We start from the raw sequence: 24,402 nt of genomic DNA, 5'->3' as shown, positions 1-24,402 counted from the left end.
ACACAGCACTCTAAGCGTCCCATGAGCTTACCTCTTCTGTGTGTGCATGAGGAATGCCAGGCTTAGCAGTGAAGGCCGTGCAGCAGGCATAACTGGGGTGACTGTATCTGCAACACCCTGAAAGCTATTGGTTGGCCATGTGTTTGTCATTTGGGGAGCTCTGTTGTACAGGCAAGTGTGTGCATATGCATGTGTGTGCACACTTGCACATGTGAATGTATGTACAGCTGCAATAACTCACACATTTATTTCCCAGTGCCTCACAAATACCCAAAGAAGGTTACCTACAAAAATGTGTCTTTTGAATTCTGAATGCCGTGTAACTAGCCATGACCTTAAATTTTTTTATATTTACACGTTAAATACCAAAATGGCAAATCGTATAAATTCCTTTGAGCCCAAGATCCCTTGCTACCAAAAGAGTGATGCCGTCTACTTCAAGGGCCCATCATGGGGCTTGGAGGCTGCCTGTGGAAAGTGGCTTGTGTGTACCTGACATTTATAAAGCCCCCCACTGAGTTCCTACTATAACAGACTGGATTTCAGCATAGATTGGGGTTTTGCTGTTTGCCTAGACACATCAATTTATGAAAAAATATGTTAATGTAATTATTGTGTTATGGTGAGGGTATGGAGCAGAACAGAGGACCACTTGCAGGGACTCAGGTATCGAACTCACGTCCTCAGGCTTGGCAGCAAGTGCCTTCACCCTCTGAGACATTTTACTGGCCAACAAACTAATTTATAATGACTTTGATGGGATGCATGATGTTAACTTTAACTTTAGCGATTTAGACCAAGAAATAAAACAAACAGATGAAAAGCACGTGTCACTTCCTAGAAGAGATGTGACGATGTCTCCTTAACTACGTTTGTGCGTTATCCCAGTATCTTATTGTTTTTCATGAAGAGAGGAGACAGCTCAGTGGTAGAGTGCTTGCTGTGAATGCATGAGAAGCTGAGTTTGGATCCTAGCACCCATGTAAAATCCAGGCATGGCAACCAAGACCTGTATCCCAGTAGTGGCAGGGGGAGAGCCAGGGGGATTCTCTGAGGTCTCTGCCTAGCCGGTGCAGTTGAATCAGCAAGCTACAAATTCAGCAAAAAGCCTTATCAATAATAATAATAATAATAATAATAATAATAATAATAATAATAATAATTTAGAGAGCAATTGAGGAAGACATCAGACATTGACGTCTCCACATGTGTGAACACAGCTGCACATGCACTATCCACATATGTAGTTTTTCAAGGGGAAAATGGAAGGGTCTGTGGCCAACCAAATTTGAGAAAAGATGGTCTGAGCAAAGTTTGATAAGTGTGTCTCGTTCCTGGAGTTCTTCAGCCTTTTTCCTGCTAAGTCAGTAGTTGATCCAAAAAGTTTAATTTAGCTAGAAACATTGTGTACACAATTCTGACTGCTACTCTTAGAAAGAAACTGTGGTGTGTGTGTGTGTGTGTGTGGGTGTGTGTGTGTACCCAACTGATGTGTGTACATGTATATACACACATACAGACACATGTACACAATATACCAAGTCTTAGAAATAGAGCTCACCAGGAACTGCCTGCAAAAGAGAGCACAAACATGGAGATTTGGTGCCATTTATGAAAGCAACTGCCAAGGAATGCCTACAGAAATCTAGTAGTTCCTTTTGGAGCAACAGATTTCCCCATCCAACATGTTGATTGAAAACTTTATTTTTTCTGGATACTTTCTAAGATCGAAAATAAATAGATAGATAGATAGATAGATAGATAGATAGATAGATAGATAGATAGATAGATAGATAGATAGATAAATAAGAGCATTTGAGGTGCAATCTACTTAGGAGGAAACACACTGCTCTTGTGGAGATGTGTACTCTGCCTGGAGATAGTGCGATGTGGCTGAAATTGTGGACCAGCACTACTGAATGGTTCTCATGTCTCTAGAGTGTCTTAAGGTATACTTCCAAGCAGTTGAGCCCTTTGGAGCTTGTTCACTGTAGTTCAATGTGATAAGACCCTTGGGTTCATAAGTCCTGTTCTAAGTGGTGACTTCTGTTACCGGTCTGAAGATCTGGTTAGTGGCTAATTAGCGGTTTTACATAATAAGATGCTTTTGAGAATATCACTGAACTCTTACTTTGTGATGATGTTACAACCTGGCTTTCTTTCTGCCTTCTTTATTGCAGTTGCATATGGGGCTGATGGCTTTAGGGATTTTCATGCAATAATTCCCAAATCTTTCTCCCGTAAGTATATGCTTTGCTTCTAGAAAACAGTAGCATGTGTTCATTGCATGGTCTGTTCCATCACACGAACACCACAATTTGCATGTTCTCTCATCAAATGGTCGCCATTCCATTCATTAACTACTCACCATCGGGCAAGTCATTGATACAATAAAGAGGTAAAGGGTGAGGGGTTGTTTGATTAGTTTTGGTTTTGGTTGTGAGACAGGGTCTCCCTACCACCCCTGGCTGGCCTAGAATGTCCTGTGATGCCAAGGCTCATCTCCAGTTTGCAGTGACCTTCCTGCCTCTGCCTCCCTGGAGCTGGGCACACCCATGGCCCAGCTCACCAGTCAGGCTTTGATAGTGAGAGGTGTAGAGAGCGTGAAAGAGAAGCGATCGTGAAGAAGGAGCTAATGCAGTCACAGTGGGTCTGTCACCAAGAGTCAGCTCAGCAGGGTCAGGATTAAAGCTGTGATCAACAGCTTTGTGGCCCATGCTTCCTGCCAGCATCAAATAAACCAACATCTTTTCGGATAAATTGTGCAATTTTGTGTGACGGGGTGGGGGTGGGGGGAAGGGTGCATTCTCCTTCTCTTGCTAGGGAGTGCTAACCTCAGAACAGAGAAGAAAAAAAAAACTCATGGGTTTCCAGCCATGTGGTGGCTCACTGCATGAGCATGCACCCTGTTAGCATGCACGCAGGTTAACCTGCCCTCCTCTGGGCTGTTATACCAAAAACTAGATGGTGATTTAATTTTTTAATGAATTGAGAGTTGAAAATGATAATTATATTTGGGCAACCATAAGGAATAGTTTCAAGAATAGAGAAGGCCTTTTTTTTTAATACAAGTGAAATTAATAAAAAAAAAAAAAGTTACAAGTTGTAAAGCCCATTAGGTTTTCAGTCTTCCAGGCATTGTATCAATAATTTTTTAGTATTGTGAAAACAGACTGTGTGGACACCACTTGGAGCAGAAGTTTGTGTGTGCATAGTGCTTCAGGTCAAACCTGAGTCAGTGTTCTACCACCAAAGCACACCCTTAGAGCGGCTTGTTGACATTGTACTATTACAACCATATTTTTACCATGAAGTGTCAGTAACAGTAAGGTTGGGTGTCTGATGTCCTGTTTGTGGATGCTATTTGGGGAGCGTAGGATTTGGCAGTATCCATCTCCCTATGCTTAAGGTCAGAGACTGGATGAACTTACCCTCCCAGAATATAGGAAGCTTATTGAGATGTTCCTCCTACTAATATTCCTTCAGTTCAGCTTGAAGATGAGAGCTTCAGGTTTATTTCTTCAGTGAAGGCATGTGTGCACACATGAATATTTTTTATATGTGAGTAGACGTGAATGTGTCAGGGCAGGAACTCATGTTAATCATGAGACAACCAATCACATTTTTTTTTGGAATGTTTTGATAAGTCGGTTGCTCACAATAGTAAGACAGCGCATTCTAAGACATGTCGTCATTAAACCTGAGGAGAAGGCAAAGCCCAGCGTAGCCCAATGTCCAGGCAGATGGGAAAGTGCTGGATGTACAAATGACAGTGGCAGATTTTCTGAGACATAGTAGATGTTTTCATGTATTTCATGTCTATATACTTATAAAAATGAGTTCATAGTAGTACTGTCTCGTTTTCTTCCTCTTGTCCTCTCAGTATCTCTAAGTTGTAAGTATCTTTCTGGAACAAACGGATGGTGGATCCTCAAGTCTCCACCCAACAGCAACCAAACTGTTCTGGGCCAATATCGCCACCTTGTGGTCATGACGGAGAATTGACCCACAGGCTCCCAGGCACCTCCCTTCTTGAAGTTAAAATAACCTTTTGCCTCCTAGGCCATCTTTATCCCACTTTGGGTCCCTAGATATCTGATAGAAATAAAAACATGCTTGAAGCTGCTTCTTTTTTTCTCTCATTTTTTATTATTATTATTAAGAGATTTTTCTATTCATTTTACATACCAACCACAGATTCCCCTCTCCTCCCTTCTCCCGCCCTCTCAGCCTTCCCTCTCAACCCACCCCCCATTCCCAAATTCCTCCAAGGCAAGATCTCCCATGGAGAGTCAGCAGAGCCTGGTACATTCAGCTGAGGCAGGTCCAGGCCCCTCCTCCCTGCACCAAGGCTGCTCAAGGTGTCCCACCATAGGCACTGGGCTCCAAAAAGCCGGCTCATGCACCAAGGATAGGTCCTGATCCCACTGCCTGTGGGCCCCCTAAACAGTTCAAGCTAAACAACTTTCTTGCCTGTCCAGAGAGCCTAGTCTAGTACCATGGGGGCTCCTCAGCTATTGGTCCACAGTTCATGTGTTTCTACCAGTTTGGCTAGTCATCTCTGTACATTTTCCCATCATGATCTCAATGTCCCTTGCTCTCTCATCGATTGGACTCCTGGAGCTCGGCCTGGCACCCCCCGCTGTGGATTTCTGCATCTGCTTCCATCAGTCACTGGGTGAGGGCTCCAAGATGACAGTTAGGGTATTCAGCCATCTGATCACGAGAGTAGGCCAGCTCAGGCACCCTCTCGGCCATTGCCAGTAGTCTAAGGTGGGGTCATCCTTGCGGATTCCTGGGAACTTCCCTAGTACTCTGCTTCTCTCTATTCCCATGGTGTCTTCTTTTATCATGGTATCTCTTTCCTTGCTCTCCCACTCTGTCCTGTTCCAGCTTGAACCTCTCGTTCCCCTATGTTCTCATCCCATGTTCCTTGCCCTCCATTACCTCCCCCTCACCCCTGGTTTGCTCATATAGATCTCATCTATTTCTCCATCACTGGGCCATCCATGCACCCTTCCTAGGGCCCTTCCAGCTAGCTAGCCTCCCTGGAGCTGTGGGTTGCAGTCTGGTTGTCCTTTGCTTTACATCTAGTATCCACTTATAAGTGAGTACATACCATGTTTGTCTTTCTGAGTCTGGGTTACCTCACTCAGGATGATATTTTCTAGTTCCATCCATTTACCTGCATATTTCATGATCATTTTCTTAATCCATTCTTCAGTTGAGGGGCATCTAGGTTGTTTCCAGGTTCTGGCTATTACAAATAATGCTGCTATGAACATAGTTGAGCATGTGTCCTTGTGTTATGATTGAGCATTCCTTGGGTATGTGCCCAAGAGTGGTATAGCTGGGTCTTGAGGAAGATTGATTCCCAATTTTCTGAAAAACCACCATATTGATTTTCAAAGTGGCTGTACAAGTTTGCACTCCCACCAACAGTGGAGTGTTCCGCTTGCTCCACATCCTCTCCAACATAAGCTGTCCTCAGTGTTTTTGATCTTAGCCATTCTGACAGGTGTAAGATGGTATCTCAGAGTCGTTTTGATTTGCATTTCCCTGATAACTAAGGATGTTGAGCAATTCCTTAAATGTCTTTCGGCCATTTAAGATTCTTCTGTCAAGAATTCTCTGTTTAGCTCTGTAGCCCATTTTTTAATTGGATTGTTAGGTATTTTGATGTCTAGTTTCTTTAGTTCTTTATATATTTTAGAGATCAGCCCTCTGTCAGATGTGGGGTTGGTGAAGATCTTTTCTCATTCTGTAGACTATCATTTTGTCTTATTTACTGTGTTCTTTGCTCTACAAAAAGTTCTCAGTTTCAAGAGGTCCCATTTATTAATTGTTGCTCTCAGTGTCTGTGCTATTTTTAGGAAGTGATCTCCAGTGCCAATGTGTTCAAGACTACTTCCTACTTTCTCTTCTATCAGGTTCAGATTAACTGGATTTATGTTGAGGTCTTTGATCCACTTGGACTTGAGTTTTGTGTGTGGTGACAGATATGGATCTATTTGCAATCTTTTACATGTTGACATCATTTGTTGAAGATGCTTTCTTTCTTCCATTGTACAGTTTTGGCTTCTTTATCAAAAATGAGGTGTTCATACATGTGTGGATTAATGTCAGGGTCTTCAATTTGATTCCATTGGTCCACATGCTGGTTTTTATGCAGTACCAAGCTGTTTTTATTACTATATCTCTATAGTAGAGCTTGAAGTCAGGGATTGTGATGCCTCCAGAAGTTGCTTTATTGTACAGGATTCTTTTAGCTATAAATAAAATATGCTTGAAACTGCTTCTTTTTTATATAATTTTCAGCTTTTCTCTGTATATCTTATCTCTGACTTCCTTATACTTGAAAGCCTAAAACATCAAATATGATTATTTCTAAAAAATATTCTTGATCAGATAGAAACCCTATTATTTTAACTATGTTTTAAGTGATATTAAGTTATAGAAATTGGTCTAGCTAATGCTCACAATTTGTTTTATTTTGTTTTCTGAAACAAGGTGTCATGTAGCTCAGGCTAGCCTCAAGCTCCCTGGAACTCTGAACCCCCCTTGCCTCTGCCTCCCAAGTGCTAGCACTATGGGTGTGAGCCACAGACACACAAACATCGATCTGCACATACACGGGCGTCTCCAATCTTCACTTAATTACCACAGATAAATAGAAACATACCTTAAACATTTTTATCCCGTTGGATTTTGCTAACAGTCTCTATCCCATTCTCCATTTAAAATGTTGAACATTCCGTTTGCACTGCCCAAACCCAAGGTGAAAGGACAATTTGAGAATTTTTTTCCAATATAAAAATCACATTCTGAGTTCTAAAACTCTACGTGTCCGATAACTCTGAAGATGAGTTCTGAGAGAGGAATGACAGTGAACGCAGTGTAACATCTATAAGGTGGAGCTGCCAGGGGCGTTACACCTCTGCATTAAAAATGTTCAATTATTCACAAGGGTACGGCACACTTGGCGGCGAAGCCAGGCCTCTGGGCTCCTGCTGGCCTGAGTTCCTTGGCTTCTCAGGACTGATTCTAACCTTTTCCTAAATGCTAGGGGACTTGGCACACTTGGGGAGCATTCTCTTAGGACAACGGGGTCACTGGGCTGCCGGTGGTATACCTCTAAAAGACACAACGATGAGACTTTCATGTTTCCCCCTTGTGAGTAGCATCTGAGTAACAAAGTAGCTTTTACTAGGGGCTCGAAAATATCCATGTTAATATGAGCCGCATTTGGGAAACACTCAAACCAGGCCGCGTTCACTCTGTCAGTTGCTGGAAGAGCATGGGGCAGGCTAACCCAGAGCCTTCTGGGGAAAACACTCACAGGACTTCATTCGTGATCTATATTTAATCAGCTCAATACAGCACTTTATCAAGTTCCTCGTTGTTCCAAGTAGTGGAGTAGGGATAGAGTTTACAGAGTAGTTACAAGCCTATTCTTTATATTCAGAGAGACTGCAGCATTTCCCTGAAGGACCATCACAGCTAACTAGTTCTAAACGGAGTCCCCCATTTCCGTGGACAGCCTTTTTGGCCAGGCAGAAATCTGCCAGATTTCTCCTACTTAGCTAGCATCTGCTTTGCATTTATCCTCAGAGATATGCGGGCCTTCCCCATCTTTGTGTGGGAAACACCCCCGCACTGCAGGAATCTTAAATTCCTCATGCTGACGGTGTAACTTGGGTCTCACCAAAGCCTCTTCTCTCTGGCCACACAGTCTCCCTTAAACATCACAGACTTTCCAACTCAAAACGTGACCAGCAATGTCCTCCTCACAACCACCAAGCTTCCAGAGTTACAGCACTCAGCGGTTGCCATGGAACTCTTATGCCAGAACATATGTAGGGCCTGTTGTGAGCCTCTGCCTTGTTTCCATGACTTATGGTCCTTGGCCACACCTGCAGGCATCTACAGACACTAAATCTTCTTTCTCAGAAAGGCAATCTTTCTGATGTTAAAAACATTCTAATTATGATACATCCCATATTATGGATCTCTCTCTCTTTCCCTCTCTCTCTCTCACACACACATACACTACACACACAATTATATATATAATTACATATTGTATATATGAATTATATATATTGAATAATATATGTGTATATATAATTGAAAGTATTACCACTCCACTATAAATCAGATCAAGTAAGTTTGAAATTCTTGCTATATGTCCTTAGTAGCCACCCATCTATTTCTTCCCCACACATTTCTTCCCCAGACTGTATCTGGTGCCCACACTGATTGCAGGACAACTTGTGAAGAACTCTCACACCTTTCTCTTTTGGTCCCATCACAGCTGGTGACAGCGCCATCTTGTAGGGTAGAAATACCAAAGCCTTACCTTCAGCTGCCCTAGTCACACTAAGGTGGGCCCTCGGTGGCTTTGAGGAAGCCAGTGGCCTATCAAGCAGCATCCATCACGTGATTCTTCACCTGCTTCCTCCCTGACTCTCCACTCACCCTCCTGAGCAGCCTGCTGGAGTAGAGCTCTTCCTGGAAGCCTGAAGGTCACCGCCCATGCACACTGCCATCCTGACCTTCTCTGGGAAGCACCCACATAGGCATTAGTGACATGTGCCATGGAGTTCCCCAGAGGATTGCACAGAAACTCTACTGCTTTTATTATTCAGGCAGAAAACTGCTTATGACTGGCATGTGCTTCTGTGCCCTGCGTGCAGTGTCCTGGGGAAAACAGGGTCACTTCCCTTCGACTAGCCTCCTTTACCTTCATGGAATCCAGCTGGGCCAGAAATATGCTAAGGGCATCATCCCAGCATGTGTCTTCTGCAGGGTGGCTTTTGTCCAGCTGTGGGTGCTTCCGATTTATACACTTTGATGAGCCCCTGTGTCTTAGCTGTCATGGCAGAAGGACTTACCACCACAAGCTGTGATATGTTCCAGGGAGTCTTTAACTACCTGATCTCACTTCAGGGGAAAGGGGAAGGTGAATGATTGCAAAATAACCAGAGACTGAGATTTTTTTTTGTAGCTTTATCATGTTCCCAAGAGAGCCCGTTTGATGGAGTTTGTGGTCTGTCACTATTAAACCAAAGTTCCAGAGGCTAGGTAACATATAAAGAATAGAAGTTAATTTAGCTTGTACATCTAGAGGATGAGAAGTTGAGTGTGGTGTCTGCATCTGGTAAGGGTCTTCTTGCTCCATAGCTAACCCAAGGCATTATGTGGCTAGACAGAGCACAGAGCCTAGACAGAGCCCAGGCCTGTCTTCCTCATCTGATAGAACACTTTGTAGTCAGCTTTGTATGACTAAGTGAAATACCCAAGACAAGGAGTTTATAGAGAAATTTGTATTTAGTTCTCACTCCGGGGGTTCCAGGCCAAGGTGGGGGGACTTTGTTGAGAACAGCCAGTGGTGATGAGGAGCCTGTGTCAGAGCCAGTTATACAGAAAGCATTGGGAGAATGGAGTCCCACAGTCCTTTCTGAGAGGATGTCATCAGCCACCTAAGGACCTCCCGCTAAGTCCTGCCTCAGAGCAGGTCCTCACCCTGGGAACCAAGCCTTTAATGTATGTATGAGCCTTGGGGAAGTATTTACCCAAACCATAGCAAGGGTGAATTTGAATCTACCCCCAGAAGACATAAGACTTCTGATACTCCAGAGCTCGGTGTGAACAGCACATCTCTCCTCTCTTGCCACATAGATAGGATCTGGCCTCTGAGGGAAGTAAGAAGGACTGCTGATTTGCAAAGTCTCAGATCAGAATCTTGTAGGGAAAAGTGTTTTTGAGAATTCCCCATTACAGAATTTCTCAGTGTTATGCATGGGCTGAGTTCAGCCTCAGAGTACACTCTCACTTCCAGGGCCTCAGAGCCCGTGTTCTGGTTTGTACAACACGTTCTATATCGGTCAGTAAGTCTTTTCTACGAAGAGCTAATGGGATAATGTTGGCAGTAAGTGGGCACTGGGGACTGCTGTGTGGCAGTTGCCTCCCAGCTCTACCACTCTCTAGCTGTGGGACCATAGCAAGGTCTTTGAACTGTACCTCAACCACTACAAAATATGGAATGGTAATGGCATGCCCTTGTTGAGTTCTTGTGAGGTTAAATGGCAAGTCCATTAAATTACCAGAGGTCTTGTACAAGGTAAGTGCCAAAAACACTGTTGGGGTCAGGCAGCGGCGCCTTGTGCTGTGGAACCACGGTGTGGGGAGTAGGGATGGCACTTGCTGTGCCCTAGTGCCAATCCCAGTTACCTGTTACTTGCCTCAGTTCTCACGGGTTGGCCAGGGCTATGATAGTTCCTGCATTTGTAGATGAATAATCAAGGCATAGAGAAGTTAGGTGACCTGTCTAAGATCTCTGCACCTTCAAGTAAAGGAGCCCAGCCTCCAGCCAGCCATTTTTCTCTTGGTGTCTGGACCTCAAATGTCCCAGTCAAGAGGACGTTGGTGAATAGGATCATCTAGCAGGCTGTGAACCAGGTGGGCTACTTAAACGGGATATTCTCCATTGTAAAGTGACCTTGGATCCATCAAGGGTCCATTCAAACACATGGCTGAATTCATCCCAGGATCTAGGAACCAGCAGGGCTGGGGACCAAACTTTGAGAATTCTTGACTGAAAATGCTGTTCAAAAATTATGTCAGCAGGGGCTGGAGAGATGGATCAGTGGTTAATAATAGTACCTGATGATCTTGCAGAGGACCCAGATTTACTTCTAAGTGGTTCACAACAGCCTGTTAACCCTGGTTCCGGAGGGTCTGACCCACAGCCTGCACATAGTATGCATACATATATGCAGGCACTCCCACATACTCACCAAAGAAAACCAAAATAAGTGTTTCTTAATTATGCTAGATAATCACCACACTGCTTATTTTACTCAGAAAAACGTACCTCCCTAACTCTTACGAGCCTGTAAAAACATCAAGAGAAATTATAACTTCTGACATCACTACAGTTTCTACTCCAAGGTCCCACAGCCCCCACTGTATCATGATCTCTATAAATACCCTCTTCCTGCTTTACCAGATACTCCCTGTCCAGCCTGCCTCTGTCCCTGCACCTCCAGTGATCCCGCAGGTTCCATTCACGCTCTCTGGAGGCCCAATGCGTGCAAAGCCAGGCTCCCGGCCCTGAGGTATAGGCTCCGAACTGCTCGGAAGCTCCGATTGTCTATTTGATGACTTGCTGCTGCTGTGTTGCTGTCTTGTGACTTATTTTTTGCCATGCCACTGAGTGGGCCTCCTGTGTTATCTCTTTCAGCCAGTAATGTTAAAGTAGAGACTCAGAGTGATGAAGAGAATGGGCGTGCCTGTGAAATGAATGGGGAAGAATGTGCAGAGGATTTACGAATGCTTGATGCCTCAGGAGAGAAAATGAATGGCTCCCACAGGGACCAAGGCAGCTCGGCTCTGTCAGGAGTTGGAGGCATTCGACTTCCTAACGGAAAACTAAAGTGTGATATCTGTGGGATCATTTGCATCGGGCCCAATGTGCTCATGGTTCACAAAAGAAGTCATACTGGTAAGGCCCGGCGTAGTTCTCCTTTAGTTCTCAAGAGGTCCCGTGGGTGCTGGAGGAGCAAATTGGACTGTCAAGCACTGGGGATGCATCACAGTAGGAGAGCACCTGCCTAGCACACACGAGTCCCTAAGTTCAAAGTGCAAAAGGAGGGTGGGGAGGGGAATGTGGTCCTGAAGCTGTTGTACATAATTGGCTCCCAAGTTGTACTGAGACACAACTTTCTTGTTCTAGGGCAGTATCTGAAAGGTATCCTCAGCATGTGGCTAATCAACCCCATAAACAAAAGGGAAGGTTAAGAACGTATGTGTGCCACCTTCTGAGGGCCTGATACACTCACTGAAAAATCTCAGCCACAGTGTTGACTTCCATGTATAAAGTGTCCAGCCTTCACAAGATCAGATCAAAAGCTAGAGACAGACCAAAACTGACAAATTTCCCATTGAGAAACTATAAGTAAAATACTTGTTTTGGTCTCGCTGATACTCGGGGCTCTCTGTTCAGAGGTGTTAGTGAGAGGCGGCCAAAAGCTTTTTCAGAAAGGGTGCTGGTCAGCTTGAGATGTTCACCCTGCAATCTGAATCTCTGGGTCAGCTGGCCGGAAGGAACTGTCTGCCAGACTCCTCTTCTAGTGGAAGGTTTGCAGGAGGCTTTGGGAGAAGAGAAGGAAATAGTTTGTTCAAAAGTGAATAAATGTGGACTATACAGTGTTCAAGAGCTGGGCCTACCCTGCCATTGGCAATGTGGGAAGCCTGCCCAGCTTCAGTTGGCTACACTACCCCTGTTCCACCTCATAAACAATATGTTTATGAACAGTCAGCTACTTCAACATAACTGTCATACCACCATCACTAAGGGCACTAAAGAGGCTTCGTATAAAACATTAATGCCCTTCAGTGCATTTGTCTTGCATGCCATAAGGTTTCTTTAGAACTAAAGAGAAACATTACTCTTCTTTCCATGGAAGTTTCTTGAAAGGCAGATGTAACCTGGTGGGTTCACCAACTCTCACAGCCACAGAAAGCTTCCGTGTAAAACTCAGACACCCTGAGCCATCCCTATCTATGCCCTGGCTTCTTCGGGGCATGAGAATGCTGGCATCTGCTACTGCAGTATCCAGGAGGGAGAAGAAAAACAAACAGAACTAATGACAGCAGGTTTTCTAAGACAGCTTAGAAAGGTGAGGAAGAGGGCTTGAAAATGACAGCCTTGTCTTTTTCTTACATGGGGCCCAACAAGTGTGTGTTATCCAAAAGTAATCAAGAGCTAGAACATGCATGGAGCAGAAATGCTGTCATCAAGGAATGTAGGTATTTCTAAGGTTGTGATTTGATATATGAATAGAAGCAGTTTCTAAAAATGATATGTTCCATGTATAATACATGTGGAAATTATATATGGGGTGATTTTTTTTAGTAGATGTTTGTCTTCAATGAATGTTAGCTTTAAAATTAGGCAAATTTGGCTTTTCTGAAGGGACCCATTGGCCCTCAAATTACCTATTGAAATAGACCTGGCACACCCAGTCCTAAGAAAAGCAAATGTGAAGGTAATCTTGCTCTTGCCTCCTGTGATACGGTGGAAATTAACATGGAGGTAAACTACTATGACAGACACTCAGCCAATCTAAGGTCTATAGTAATACATTCCTGAAGAGGAGCGAACCTCAAGTAAATCGCTTTCCCGCTAATTCATCTAAGGCTGTACAATGAAAATTCCCTTAGATAGATACCTGATTAGTGAACCGAGTTCTGGTATACCAAATTGCCAAAATATGACTGCCTGCCTTGATTTAAAAGGGGAGGGGTGCAGAATAATTACATGTAATGAATAAACCCACCAGGCACAGATCTGGGAGGGTGCCTGATGTTTGCTACATACTTTCCCCCAACAAATAGTGACTAAGACCTCATATGCTAAGCTCTTCAATTACAGGAAAGATAACTTCCAGAAAGGTGCATACCACCCACTGAATCAGTCTTGCCTAGTCCTTCACTTTAAAAACAGTAAGAGATCCCCCACACACACTCCGAGTTTGCTCATGGCTGACTCCACAGTCTGTCTCCGTATATGGGAATACACAAAGCCACAGGTAGAAATAAAGACACTGTGTAGCCAACTAGGTTTGAATAACTAGACAGGACAGACAGGTGCAATGTATCAGCAACAGTCTGTGCTCTACATCCCTACATTTACAGCAGGTAGTCAGAATACCGCCCCAGCCTCAAAGAAGCTGTGGGTCACTCAGAATCTTGAGAAAATACAGGTTCTAATTCAGCCCCCAGGAGAGTCTGGAGAGCAGGCATTCCCCAAGAACACTGGACGTGGATCCTGGAGCATGATAAGTCTCTGGGGACATTCTGTTGAGGGACAGACAAAGAGCAGAACCACCAGTGTGGCCTCTCAGTTATGCAGGCTGTGATACCCCAGTGGACAAGCCAGGGTGTCTCTTCCCACTGCCCATGACCCAGTCATCGAGAACCATGGCTTCCCTTCCCCTTCTCTGGTAAACAGAGACCGCAAGGGCGTAGTCCCGGCTCTGCTCCTCTCCCTAAGTCAAGCTCCACTGCTGCCATTTCCTAAATGGTTCGTGGGCACCAGTGTGTCACTTCCCCTCGGGTGCTCAGTTGGCTTCATAGCTGGTTCAAGGGTCATAGCCTCCGTGTCCCCACCAGCATCTTAGGGTGAGTGTGAGGATCGTCCTGAGGTGGTAGGAAAGCAGCAGGAAGTTGTAGAGGGCCCCGCCCATAACATTATTCTCAACAGTAAAGAGTGACCCGAGCAGAATAAAAGACTCTGGCTCCCTGTGGTCCCCAGCCCAACAGGCACTGCCACGGGCGTGGTAGCTGCACATCTGTTCTTATATCTACCTTCTGCAGACATGCCCTCCGAAGTTCTACCAGTTTAAAAAACAAACAAACAAACAAACAAACAAAAAACACGAAGATATTATTTATTTACCCAAGTAAGTTATCCAAAAGGTCTCAAACGTTGTGCAGAACACCTCTTCATGAAAAGTCTAGAGTGCTGGGATGAAAATTAAATTTAGAATGTGCAATATCTAATTCCTCATCCCAGTTAAATGTAAGTAGATACAAGCTTAGAGAAACTTGAACTCAGATACAGTATCAGGCTGTTGTCCTTCAGGAAACAGGCCATGATCACTGGCAACAGAGAGGGACATGAACTGTGTCTTACTATCCAGCTCTTTGGACACATCCCCTTATGTGTAACACCTCTGTTGAGTGGACTAGTGTGTGGTCCATTTGGGGAATGTGGTCTTCAAGACTCCCCACCATGGGCTATACATTCATGCCCAAGCAGCTAGAAACCAGTGGATTCGCAGTGAGCCTGCCTTACCTTGCCCTGTGGCAGGGATTAAGACACCAGGCAAGCAGTCCCCATGAAGGTGCATGGACTGGAGTGAGAAGGCGGACCTCTGTAGAAGGGCAATGTATCTCCTGAACGGTTTTTTGTCTGTTTGTTTTTGTTTTTGTTTTTCGAAACAGGTTTCTCTGTAGATCTGGCTGTCCTGGAACTCACTCTGTAGATCAGCGTGCCTCTGCCTCACAGAGATTCACCTGCCTCTGCCTCCTAAGTGCTGGGATTAAAGGCGGGCGCCACCACCGCCCGGCTCTCCTGAGCATTTTTGTGACATGGGCTTTCCCACCCAGCCTGAGGGCCTACCCTCTCGGAGTAAGAGCTGAGCTGTGGGATTAGGCATGTTCCCGTTCTGGAGCTGGGTCTTCTTCATACATTGGTCCATTCATCCAATTGGAGTTGAGCACTTTGTGAACACAATGTCAGCTGAGTGTGCACTTGGGACTCGCAGACTTAGTGACAGTTGGTGAGCTACTTCAGTTATCCCTCTCCAATCTCTTTGACTTTAAACAGCATCATTCTGTTCAGCTGAATCTAATCCAGACAAGAATTTTGGGATACACTGAATACATACTGACTAGTATCAAGACCCCTCTGACTGGCCTACAGTTCATTAAATGCTACTGTAAATTAGTTTTAATTTTTGTGTCTGCACTGCCCACTGAAAAGGACTCAAGAGGTAATTTAGGAAATTCAAGCGCCAGTATAAGCTTTAAAACATTGCCTGGCCTGGGTTTTAACAGCACGGCCTGAGCTTTTCCTCTGTCGCCATGGTAAACAGTCTCTTCTCCATTACCCCGTTGGGAAAATGTTAATTAGGTATTTTTAAGAGAAACATGTCTCGGGACACATGTTTTCATCCATAATGGTCTTTTAAATGTAGCATCTGTTCTTCGGAAGCTTTTATGAGAAACACGACAAGCCATCATCCCTAGAGTTAAAGGCTGAGTTAGTACTGAGACCTGTGACTGCCCAGCAGGACAGTCACACACTCCCTATTCACAAGCAGTCATTCCAGCACCTTCTCCAGACCCAGGGCGTAAGCTGCAGCTCTTGACACCGCAGGGGCGCTAGCCAGTCTAGTTCAGTCACAGCCCGAGGGGCCTCCTTGTAAGACTCCTCCAATGGCAGCGAAATCTGTACCTGAAATAGGACTTGTCCAGTCTGGACATAAAAACGAACGTGAAGGATTTCCACGTTGTGAAGAAGGGAATAGGAGGAAAGTCTTCAGGCAGCTCCCAGTGCAGGAGCCTGGGGATTCCCTCCGGAGGACAGGCCGTAGCTGCCCTGGTTCTTCTCATTTTATTCAATCTTTTTCCAATCTCCCTCTCACCCTCACACTTTCTCTGGCTGTCTCTCTCCTGATTTGCCTGCTTAGGGACAGACAGGTAATGGAGAAGAAATTGAAAGGGAAAATACAGGGAAAATGTAAATGAAAAGAAGTTATTATAACTGTTATAATGAAGTGCCTTTCATTTAAATATAAGAATGTAACGCTGAAATGAACTTGTGATCCTGAAATGCATTTTTAATGAGTTTCCTTTTTATTTTGCTGCTTCAGTGGCATATTTTAAAGACCCTTTGAAAAAAGCCACATTAAAAACCCTACCAAATGCCACAACACGCAAAATTGGATATTGGTTTATTCCAAAACTGCTGATCAGGAAGAGTGACTCCTCATCACAAAATGTTGCAGTCACTTTATTTAAATGAGTTTGAATTTGCATTGTGATGTGCCATTCTGATTTAGGGAAAAAAAATTAGATTTTCAGATCAAATTGACCCAGCCAGTGAAGCGTTAAGCAGCTGGCAGGTTGCGTCTAAAAGCCTCGTGTTCTATCAAACCTGCAGCCGGTGGAAGTCACCAAGCCCACGGGAAACAACTTTCTTGCGTCCGTCCGTCCTTCCTGAGCAGCCCTCGCTCTGTTCTCACCGGGCTCCCCTCTTCCCTTCTCGCCCAGGTGAACGGCCTTTCCAGTGCAACCAGTGCGGGGCCTCCTTCACCCAGAAGGGCAACCTGCTGCGCCACATTAAGCTGCACTCGGGCGAGAAGCCCTTCAAGTGCCATCTCTGCAACTATGCCTGCCGCCGGAGGGACGCCCTCACCGGCCACCTGAGGACGCACTCCGGTAGGTCTCCTGGGCATGGCAGGGATGCCAGGTCCTGGCCATCTCAGTATAGGGGCCCCAGATCATGGGCTCCATGTTCCCAGTCACTGCCCTTCCATTCTTCCCAGTCCGCAGCCCTCTGGGGGTGTTGGCCTTCTACATGATGACCTGCTTTCCCCCACTGAGCCAGAGGAAATGGGTGGGGGATGCACACAGAAGGAAGCCCCACCTCCTTGGTGCATTTCAGTAAAAAAGCCTTCTCCCTCCCACCACATGGGGTAAGTGGGATTTTTCTAAAGTGTGCTGCTCGAGCCCTTAACTTTCCAAACACATCTCTTGAGTTTCATTGCTACGCCACACGTATCACTGGTTCGCGTAGAATATGTTGAATAGCAGTAATAGACATGATTTTCCTTGCAAAGAGGACACAGACAGGTTGGTCAGAGTATACCAGGCCAGGACACACTGCCCTAGCCAGAGAGCAGCTCCCATGCCAGAAACCAGCAGAGGCTTTGATGGGACTGGCCAGTCTGGAATTCTCAGCAAAACTCAGACAGCAAAAATGACAGGATGTCCCAGACACTCTGGAGTCTCAGAACACAGTCTACAATAAATGCTGGACAAGCGTCAAAACCTTCTCAGCCTGTCTGTCACACAGACTCGTCTTTGATTAGACGATATCATCTTCTGCCTCCTGGGTGGCTTCTTACTCAGTAGCCCCACAAGCCTCCAGGTCTGAGAGAAAGGGACTGTGCCCAGCACTTGTATTATGTTTGCTTGAAAGATAGTCAACACGATGTAACGTACACAAGTTGCCCCCATTCCGCCTTGTCATATGGTGTCATGTGTTACACTGGCTTTAGGAGCACTAGGTCAATGGGCTTTGTCCTTGCCCTCAAAGGGTGCCCTGTCTTAGCCACCCATCACTCCGTTGTTGCTCAGTGGTTTCTCTGAGCAGAGGCTGCACCCTTAAGACAGTGGCAATGCAGGAAGGAGCTCCTCAGTCCACATCCTTCCCACGGCTGACCTCTTCCCCAACAGGAAAGATGCAGTTCGTGGTGCAAGTTACCCATCTCTTTGCCCACATTTCCTAAGCCCTTCAGCAGCATCCTATGCATGTGTGGCATGGAAGAGCACTAAGAGTTCCATAGGAGGAGAAAGAAAAGACAGTCTGTCCCAGTTGGAGGATCGGGAGAGATTCCCACCGCAGAAAGGCTGGACACCATGTTCAGCCCAAACTCACCTTACTTTTGGGGAACTCTAAACACGTGAGAGTGGAGCATTACTATGGTGCACATTTTAATGGGTGTTGGCCAGAGCTGGTTTTTCTAGTTAGTGGTCCCCTCCAGATGGGCACTCACCAGACAGCTGTAGGGAAGGGAAGGAGCCAAGGTCAAGAGTCATCTCCCCTGTAGTCTGCTCTGCTCCCTGACTGACAGTGACTGTGCAGGAGACTCACAAAAGCTTATAGCAGAAAGCTGTGGTTGCGGTGAGTTTCTTGGCAGTGCTGAGAAGGTGCTACCCTCCTCCACTGAGGATCTGCTCTCTCAGAGGGTAAGGCAGGGGATCAGCGCTTCCCTGTATTGATGAGACACTGTCTCAGACCTGGGATGGGTTTTCTGCAAGAAATGAGAAGAACTGAAGGCTTCCTGAGATGGGGGTAACACTGTCTATATGTATTAGTGATGAGTATGTGAGCTCCACCAAGTGAGGGTGGTGCCAGGGAGGGGGTGGCATACAGACCTGTGTGCAGGTGTCAGGTGTGAGGATCACACAGTCCACGCCACGCTAGCAGGTGACTAAGAGGAAGCAGCTGCCCACCTGTCATTTGTGACAAGTCACATAAGCACAATTGACAGGCACCATGCTCTTAGGTTGGCAGCAGCACAGCTTCCCAAGACAGTGGGAATTCAAAGACTTACTTTTAGGCTGACACCAGCATTATCACCCTTTAATTCCTGGTTTACAATATAAATCTTTGCTACATCACCATCCTTAAACTGTAAGGTGGCAAGATGACCTCTGGTGAAACTGGTGCAGGGTTTGTGTTTTGCTTTCCATGCTTCCCCATTGCATCGGAGGCATGATGGTGTCCTCTTCTCAGTGGGGCTACTGATGGGAGCAGTTACATAGAACAGGTTACCTCTGGCACAGGATCACCAGTGAGCTAGTAAAGACAGCCATCATAGACCTGGGGTGCTGATGACTCTATTGTCTGAAAATGTCCTTGATGCCACAGCTCTGGGAGAAAAGAAAGACTGTGTTTGCTCCTTCTTTCTTTACTAGATTCACAAGACTTCAGCCTTTGTCTGCAAAGGCTAGCAAAGGGTAACACATTTTCCTCCTCTGTGAATGGCCATACCCATATTCCATTAAAAGGTGGGATCAACCACATAGCTTTCCCTAGCATCTGACGGTGGTCTGAGATTCTAGACTCCGGTATGGTAAGGGAATTTGTGCTGATATTGGGGTTATTGGAAACTCCAAGCTTTGTTAGAGACAGTTTAGTTTTTGTGTTCTAGCTGAGAAAAAAAAAACACTAAGAAAAATCAGACACCATACCATTTATACAGGGTGCAATTTTGATTCACTAAATCATTCAAGTTATAAATTTTTCAGGAAAGGGCATGGAGTAGGTATTTACATTGTACTAATTTCTACAACTATAGAATGTAAATATGTAATTTGGGGCAGCATTCATTCCATACTTCATCATTATTTCCTAATGTTTGGGGTGCATCATTATCTCTCAACAAAAATTCTATAAGGACTGGAGAGCTGGCTCAGCAGTTAAGAGCACTGACTGCTCTTCCTGAGGAGCCAGATTTGATTCCCAGAACCCACATGGCAATTCATAATCATCCGTTAACTCCAGTTGCAGGGCATCTAACTCCCTTTTATGGCTTTTGAAGGCAGGCACTAGGCATGCAAATGGTACACAGATATACATGCAGGAAAAACATCTGTACACTTAAAATAAAAATCTATTTTGAATTCTGTAGCTGAAGCCTTGTTTTCCATGAGAACTTCTTCATAGCATCTGATCGCCTAGAAAAGAGAGAGCTAAGAAACCTCAACTGTAAACCAGTTACCAAGCATTCCTATTTGCATGGCTTTGTATCATACTTTGAAATATATTAAGTCCTATAGCATGAGAAATGCAATGTTGACATGGGGGTGAAAAATCTATATTCCTCATCAAGTAATTGGAGAATATTTTTTCTAAAATTTGTTTTTACTGAAGTCTTTAAAAATAGGTGTCATGTGGACTCTTTGCTAGTCTTCACCTGAAATAATACTCAAAGAAAAAAAAAAACAGGGAAGGCTAAACTCACATAGAACAGTATTGTTCCACATAGAAGCTACTAGCCATATGTGGCACTTGAGTTTTAGTAAGTTAAAATTAAACAAAATTAAAATGTCTGTCCTCTGTGGCACTAGCCAAACTTGGAATGTCCGATAGTCCCATGTAGCTGGTGGCTACCACATTGAACAACACAGTGAATGCCATGCTGAACAGACATGAAGAGAACACTTAGAGCATTATAGTAAGTTCTAATGGACAAGGCTCATCCGAGAGTTTTATCATCCTAGTGTTCTCTGGGGATAAAACAGAGGGTTTCCATAGGATCCAATGTATTTTCCTATGCAAAATACAGTGTATATTCTCCATGTATATGAAAATGCAGTTTGGTTTATCCATATCACTTTTCATTTTGTATTTTCATATTGTATATTCTTAAGCAAGATAGTATGTACTACAAATGTAAAGTACATTTGTATGATATAGAAAGATACAATTTGGAAATATTCATTTCATGAAAGCCTTTTCCTGCCATGGTTTCTTAGAGACGTTGAGTGACCTCATTTGGCCTCCTGAACTTTATTATCACTTTATTCCATTAGATGTTGTCCCAATGAGGGGTCAGACCTGGGCGGAGACCCACCCTGGAGGTGATCTCTGTAGTCTCCTCAGGTTTCTGTCCACACCGCGGCCCTGCGATGATTTACTTTTTCCCATCACAGGACACACTTCAGTGGTTTAGAAAAGAGTTTGGTAGTCAGAGGGGTGGGTTAAGAGACAACAGGAGTCATGAATTCTTGGTGCCATCAATAAGTCACCTGGGCATTAACCTTTTTTAAAGCCATTTATTTTGACTCAGTCCATAACAGTCATAGCTCTCAGAGAGTACATTTTTTTATCTTTTTTTTTTTTTGTTATAACTGTATTGCATGCATTCCCATTACCCAGAAGGCCAATATGTAATTGGAGTCTTAAACTCAATTGTGTTTTCTGCAGTTGGTAAGCCTCACAAATGTGGATATTGTGGCCGAAGCTATAAGCAGCGAAGCTCTTTAGAGGAACATAAAGAGCGTTGCCACAACTACTTGGAAAGCATGGGCCTTCCAGGCACGATGTACCCAGGTAAGCACGGAGGCTCCCTGCTGAGCTGGACCCCTCCCCTCCCGGCACCTGGGTCAGGAGGGCGCTTTGTGGCACGTTTCTGGCCATGCTGTCCAAGAGGAGCTTTTTGTCCAGTAGTGCTGCAGCTGCACAAGGGACAACTCATTGGGTGCCTCTACTTTCTGTGTCCTCAACTGACCAGACGTAGCCTGTCCTAAGACCTCCCTTACCAGTAGTGGCCCTAATAAGATGCTGTGTTATGGGTATTTTTGGTTTGGGGCATTTTTTTTTTTTTTGCAGGGGGGTTTAATTTTAAACCAAGAGGAACTGGCTGGAGCAATAGATACGTGATATAGAGCTTGCCTAGTATGCAGGAGGCCCTGGGTTTGATCCCCAGCAACACACACACACACACACACACACACACACACACACACACACACAGAGGGGGAGAGGAAAATAAAAATAAGCTAGAATAGTGTAGTGATTGCTTCTTTGCATTTAAAAGTCCAAATAAGATGTGAGTCTTGGGCTGGAGAGACGGTTCAGTGGTTAAAAGCACTGACTGCTCTTCCAGATGTCCTGAGTTCAATTCCCAGCAACCACATGGTGGCTTGCAACCGTCTATAGTGGGATCTGATGCCTTTTTCTGGCATAAAGGCATACATGCAGATAGAGCACTCATACACATAAAATAATTTTTTAAAAAAAGATGTGAGTCTTTTTAAAAAAGAAAAAACTAGCTGTTCATTAAGGTCATCAAAGGAGAAGTGATGGACTGGAACTTAGGGTAGCTTTGAGTGTCCATACTGGACAGATGAGGGCAGAGCTGGTTGGAAAACCCCGGCAGTCACCGGTACTGAGGCTGTGGGAAGAGTGCCGGGATGTATACTAAACTCTACCTTGTTGTGAGAATCAGTTTCACCCTGAACTTCTGGTGTGTCCTGACTGCTGGCCAGGTGATTCAGAACACTGCAGTAATGGTGGCTTCATGCTCCAGTTCTTTCTCAAGAAGTGAGAAATGACTCTAGCAAGAGGCAGCAATGTGACCTCAGCACAGCCACAGAGGCAGACACCGGCATTTAATCACACTGGGTTCTTCCTGCCTCTGCCTTATGCCACATTAAGATACACAAGACGATCGTAGACCCCTGAGCCGGTGGCAGCCAGCTTTCCATCGCTGTAATGGGTGTCTGAGACAGCCAGTTATAAAAGGAAGACAACTCTCCCTGGAATTTTGAAGATTTCAGCCCATGGTTGGTTGGCTACCTTGCTTTGGGCGTACCATGCTGGAAGCATGGGTACACTGAAATCATTTCCCCTGCCTGGGAGTGGGGGGTGGGGAGGGAATATCCTCACAAGCCAGGGAGAAAGAGAGAAAGGAAAGGCTAGGCACCCATGCTCCTCTTTGAGAACAGATCCCAGTGACTTAAGGACCTCCCCCAAGAGTCCACCCTCAAGGGTTCCAGCACCTCTTACTTGGATCACCCTAGAGCCCAGGACTCCAACATTCGGGCCTTTGTGGGCCACTCCAGTTCCAAACTGGAGCTGCCAAGACCATGTTTATTTCACCCCTCCAACACCTACCTTGTAGACATGGAGTGAGTGCTGGGTTAAGAACCTTGGCACTGACAGGCTCCAGAAATGAACTTTAGTGTAAGTCCTGCCAATAAACCTGTACATTCTTGTTCACCTCCCTCTCCTGACCCTCCATGTCCCTCAGGTCATTTATTTACATTGAGTCCATTAAGTAAAAACTGCCTGGCTCGAGAGATGTAGGAAAAGGTTGTTTTTCTGAACAAAGTTTTCTTTAGTAAAATGATTGAGGTCACCTGTTACACTCTGCTAATATTGTCATGGGAAAAAAGAACTTTCTCCTGGGCCTCACATGCACAAAGACAGAGAAAAAGTGTTGGGCTCCGAGGTAGGGTATTGTCTCACCCGAGAGATGGGGTGCCTGGGCTGGTGACTGAGCCTAGTTTACGGAGAAGGAAAGACATGTATGTAAATGAGCATATTAGCTTGATAGAGCACATGTATGAATGACTTTTAGAATTAGGTTTTATGACTTTCTGTACTTCCTCCAGTTAATCAGACTGTGGGCTGAATGTTGAGCTATTTAACAAGATGCATTTATAATCCACCTTTAAAAGACTATGCAGCAGTTGTATTCAACTAGACATGCAGGTTTTAAAGTGCCATTCACAACGGCAGTGAAGATATAAAATGCATAGGGATCCTGTTGGCATGCAGAGTACAGGGTAAGGGGCAGAAAGCTACCTGGTCATCCCGGGCAAGGAAGAAATGTAGAAGATGAAAGAAGGAGAGAGAGTTGGTCCATCCATGAACACCCTCCCAAATCTAAGCACGGTTTAAACACAAAAATTGTTTTATGCATCTCGTTAGCATTTGGTAGTCATTTATTAAAAAATCGATCTAAAAAATAAATCAGAAGATTGGCAAGACTAGAGTTACATGAAGATGTAGCGCTGGCCCAAGGAACTGTTTTGAAGAACATGGAGATAAGCCAGCATAGAACTGGATAAACCTAGGGTAAGTGAACAGGAAATGGATTTACAGCTGTCTGAGAAGGAAAATGCACAGGACAGAAACAGTGTTGGAAGAGCTGATTTAAAAAGTGGAAGCTGATCACTTTACATTTTCAGCTCCTTAAATAGTAGGGTGCATTTTAGGGAATGAAGGAATTACATGACAGAAATCCCTCCCATGCAAACTGGAAGGCAGCTAGGTGAGATTATGCAGGAGACAGGCTTGGACCTTCACTAAGGGATAAGAAGAGTTGTTATAGAGAAGGAGATAGGGGCTGTAGAGGTGGCTCAGAGGTTAAGAGCATTGGCTGACCTTCCAGAGGTGCAGAGTTCAATTCCCAGCACCTACATGGTGGCTCGCAACCATTTATAATGAGATCTGGTGCCCACTTCTGGTATGAAAGGGTACATGAAGGCAGAACACTATAAACACAATAAATAAATAAATCTTTAAAA

General features: G+C 44.8%; 1 protein-coding gene across 2 annotated transcripts in view; it reads left to right on the top strand.

Annotated features, from left to right (window-relative positions):
- Ikzf1 (IKAROS family zinc finger 1) overlaps nucleotides 1-24,402 on the top strand; it is an 80,372-nt gene that overhangs the window by 39,945 nt on the left and 16,025 nt on the right. Inside the window, exons 3-5 of one of the 2 annotated variants that reach the window (XM_059275436.1) lie at nucleotides 11,246-11,506; nucleotides 16,846-17,013; nucleotides 21,293-21,418. In XM_059275436.1, coding sequence (XP_059131419.1) covers nucleotides 11,246-11,506; nucleotides 16,846-17,013; nucleotides 21,293-21,418 — 555 coding nt within the window. The remainder of the gene's footprint in view (nucleotides 1-11,245; nucleotides 11,507-16,845; nucleotides 17,014-21,292; nucleotides 21,419-24,402) is intronic. The other variant, XM_059275437.1, reaches the window with a different exon arrangement.

The sequence above is a fragment of the Peromyscus eremicus genome, chromosome 10 (genome assembly GCF_949786415.1).
Source record: "Peromyscus eremicus chromosome 10, PerEre_H2_v1, whole genome shotgun sequence".
In the NCBI taxonomy this organism is placed as follows: Eukaryota; Metazoa; Chordata; class Mammalia; order Rodentia; family Cricetidae; genus Peromyscus; species Peromyscus eremicus.
The sequence above is the reverse complement of the archived record's forward strand: the minus strand, read 5'-3'. Positions and strand labels throughout refer to the sequence as shown.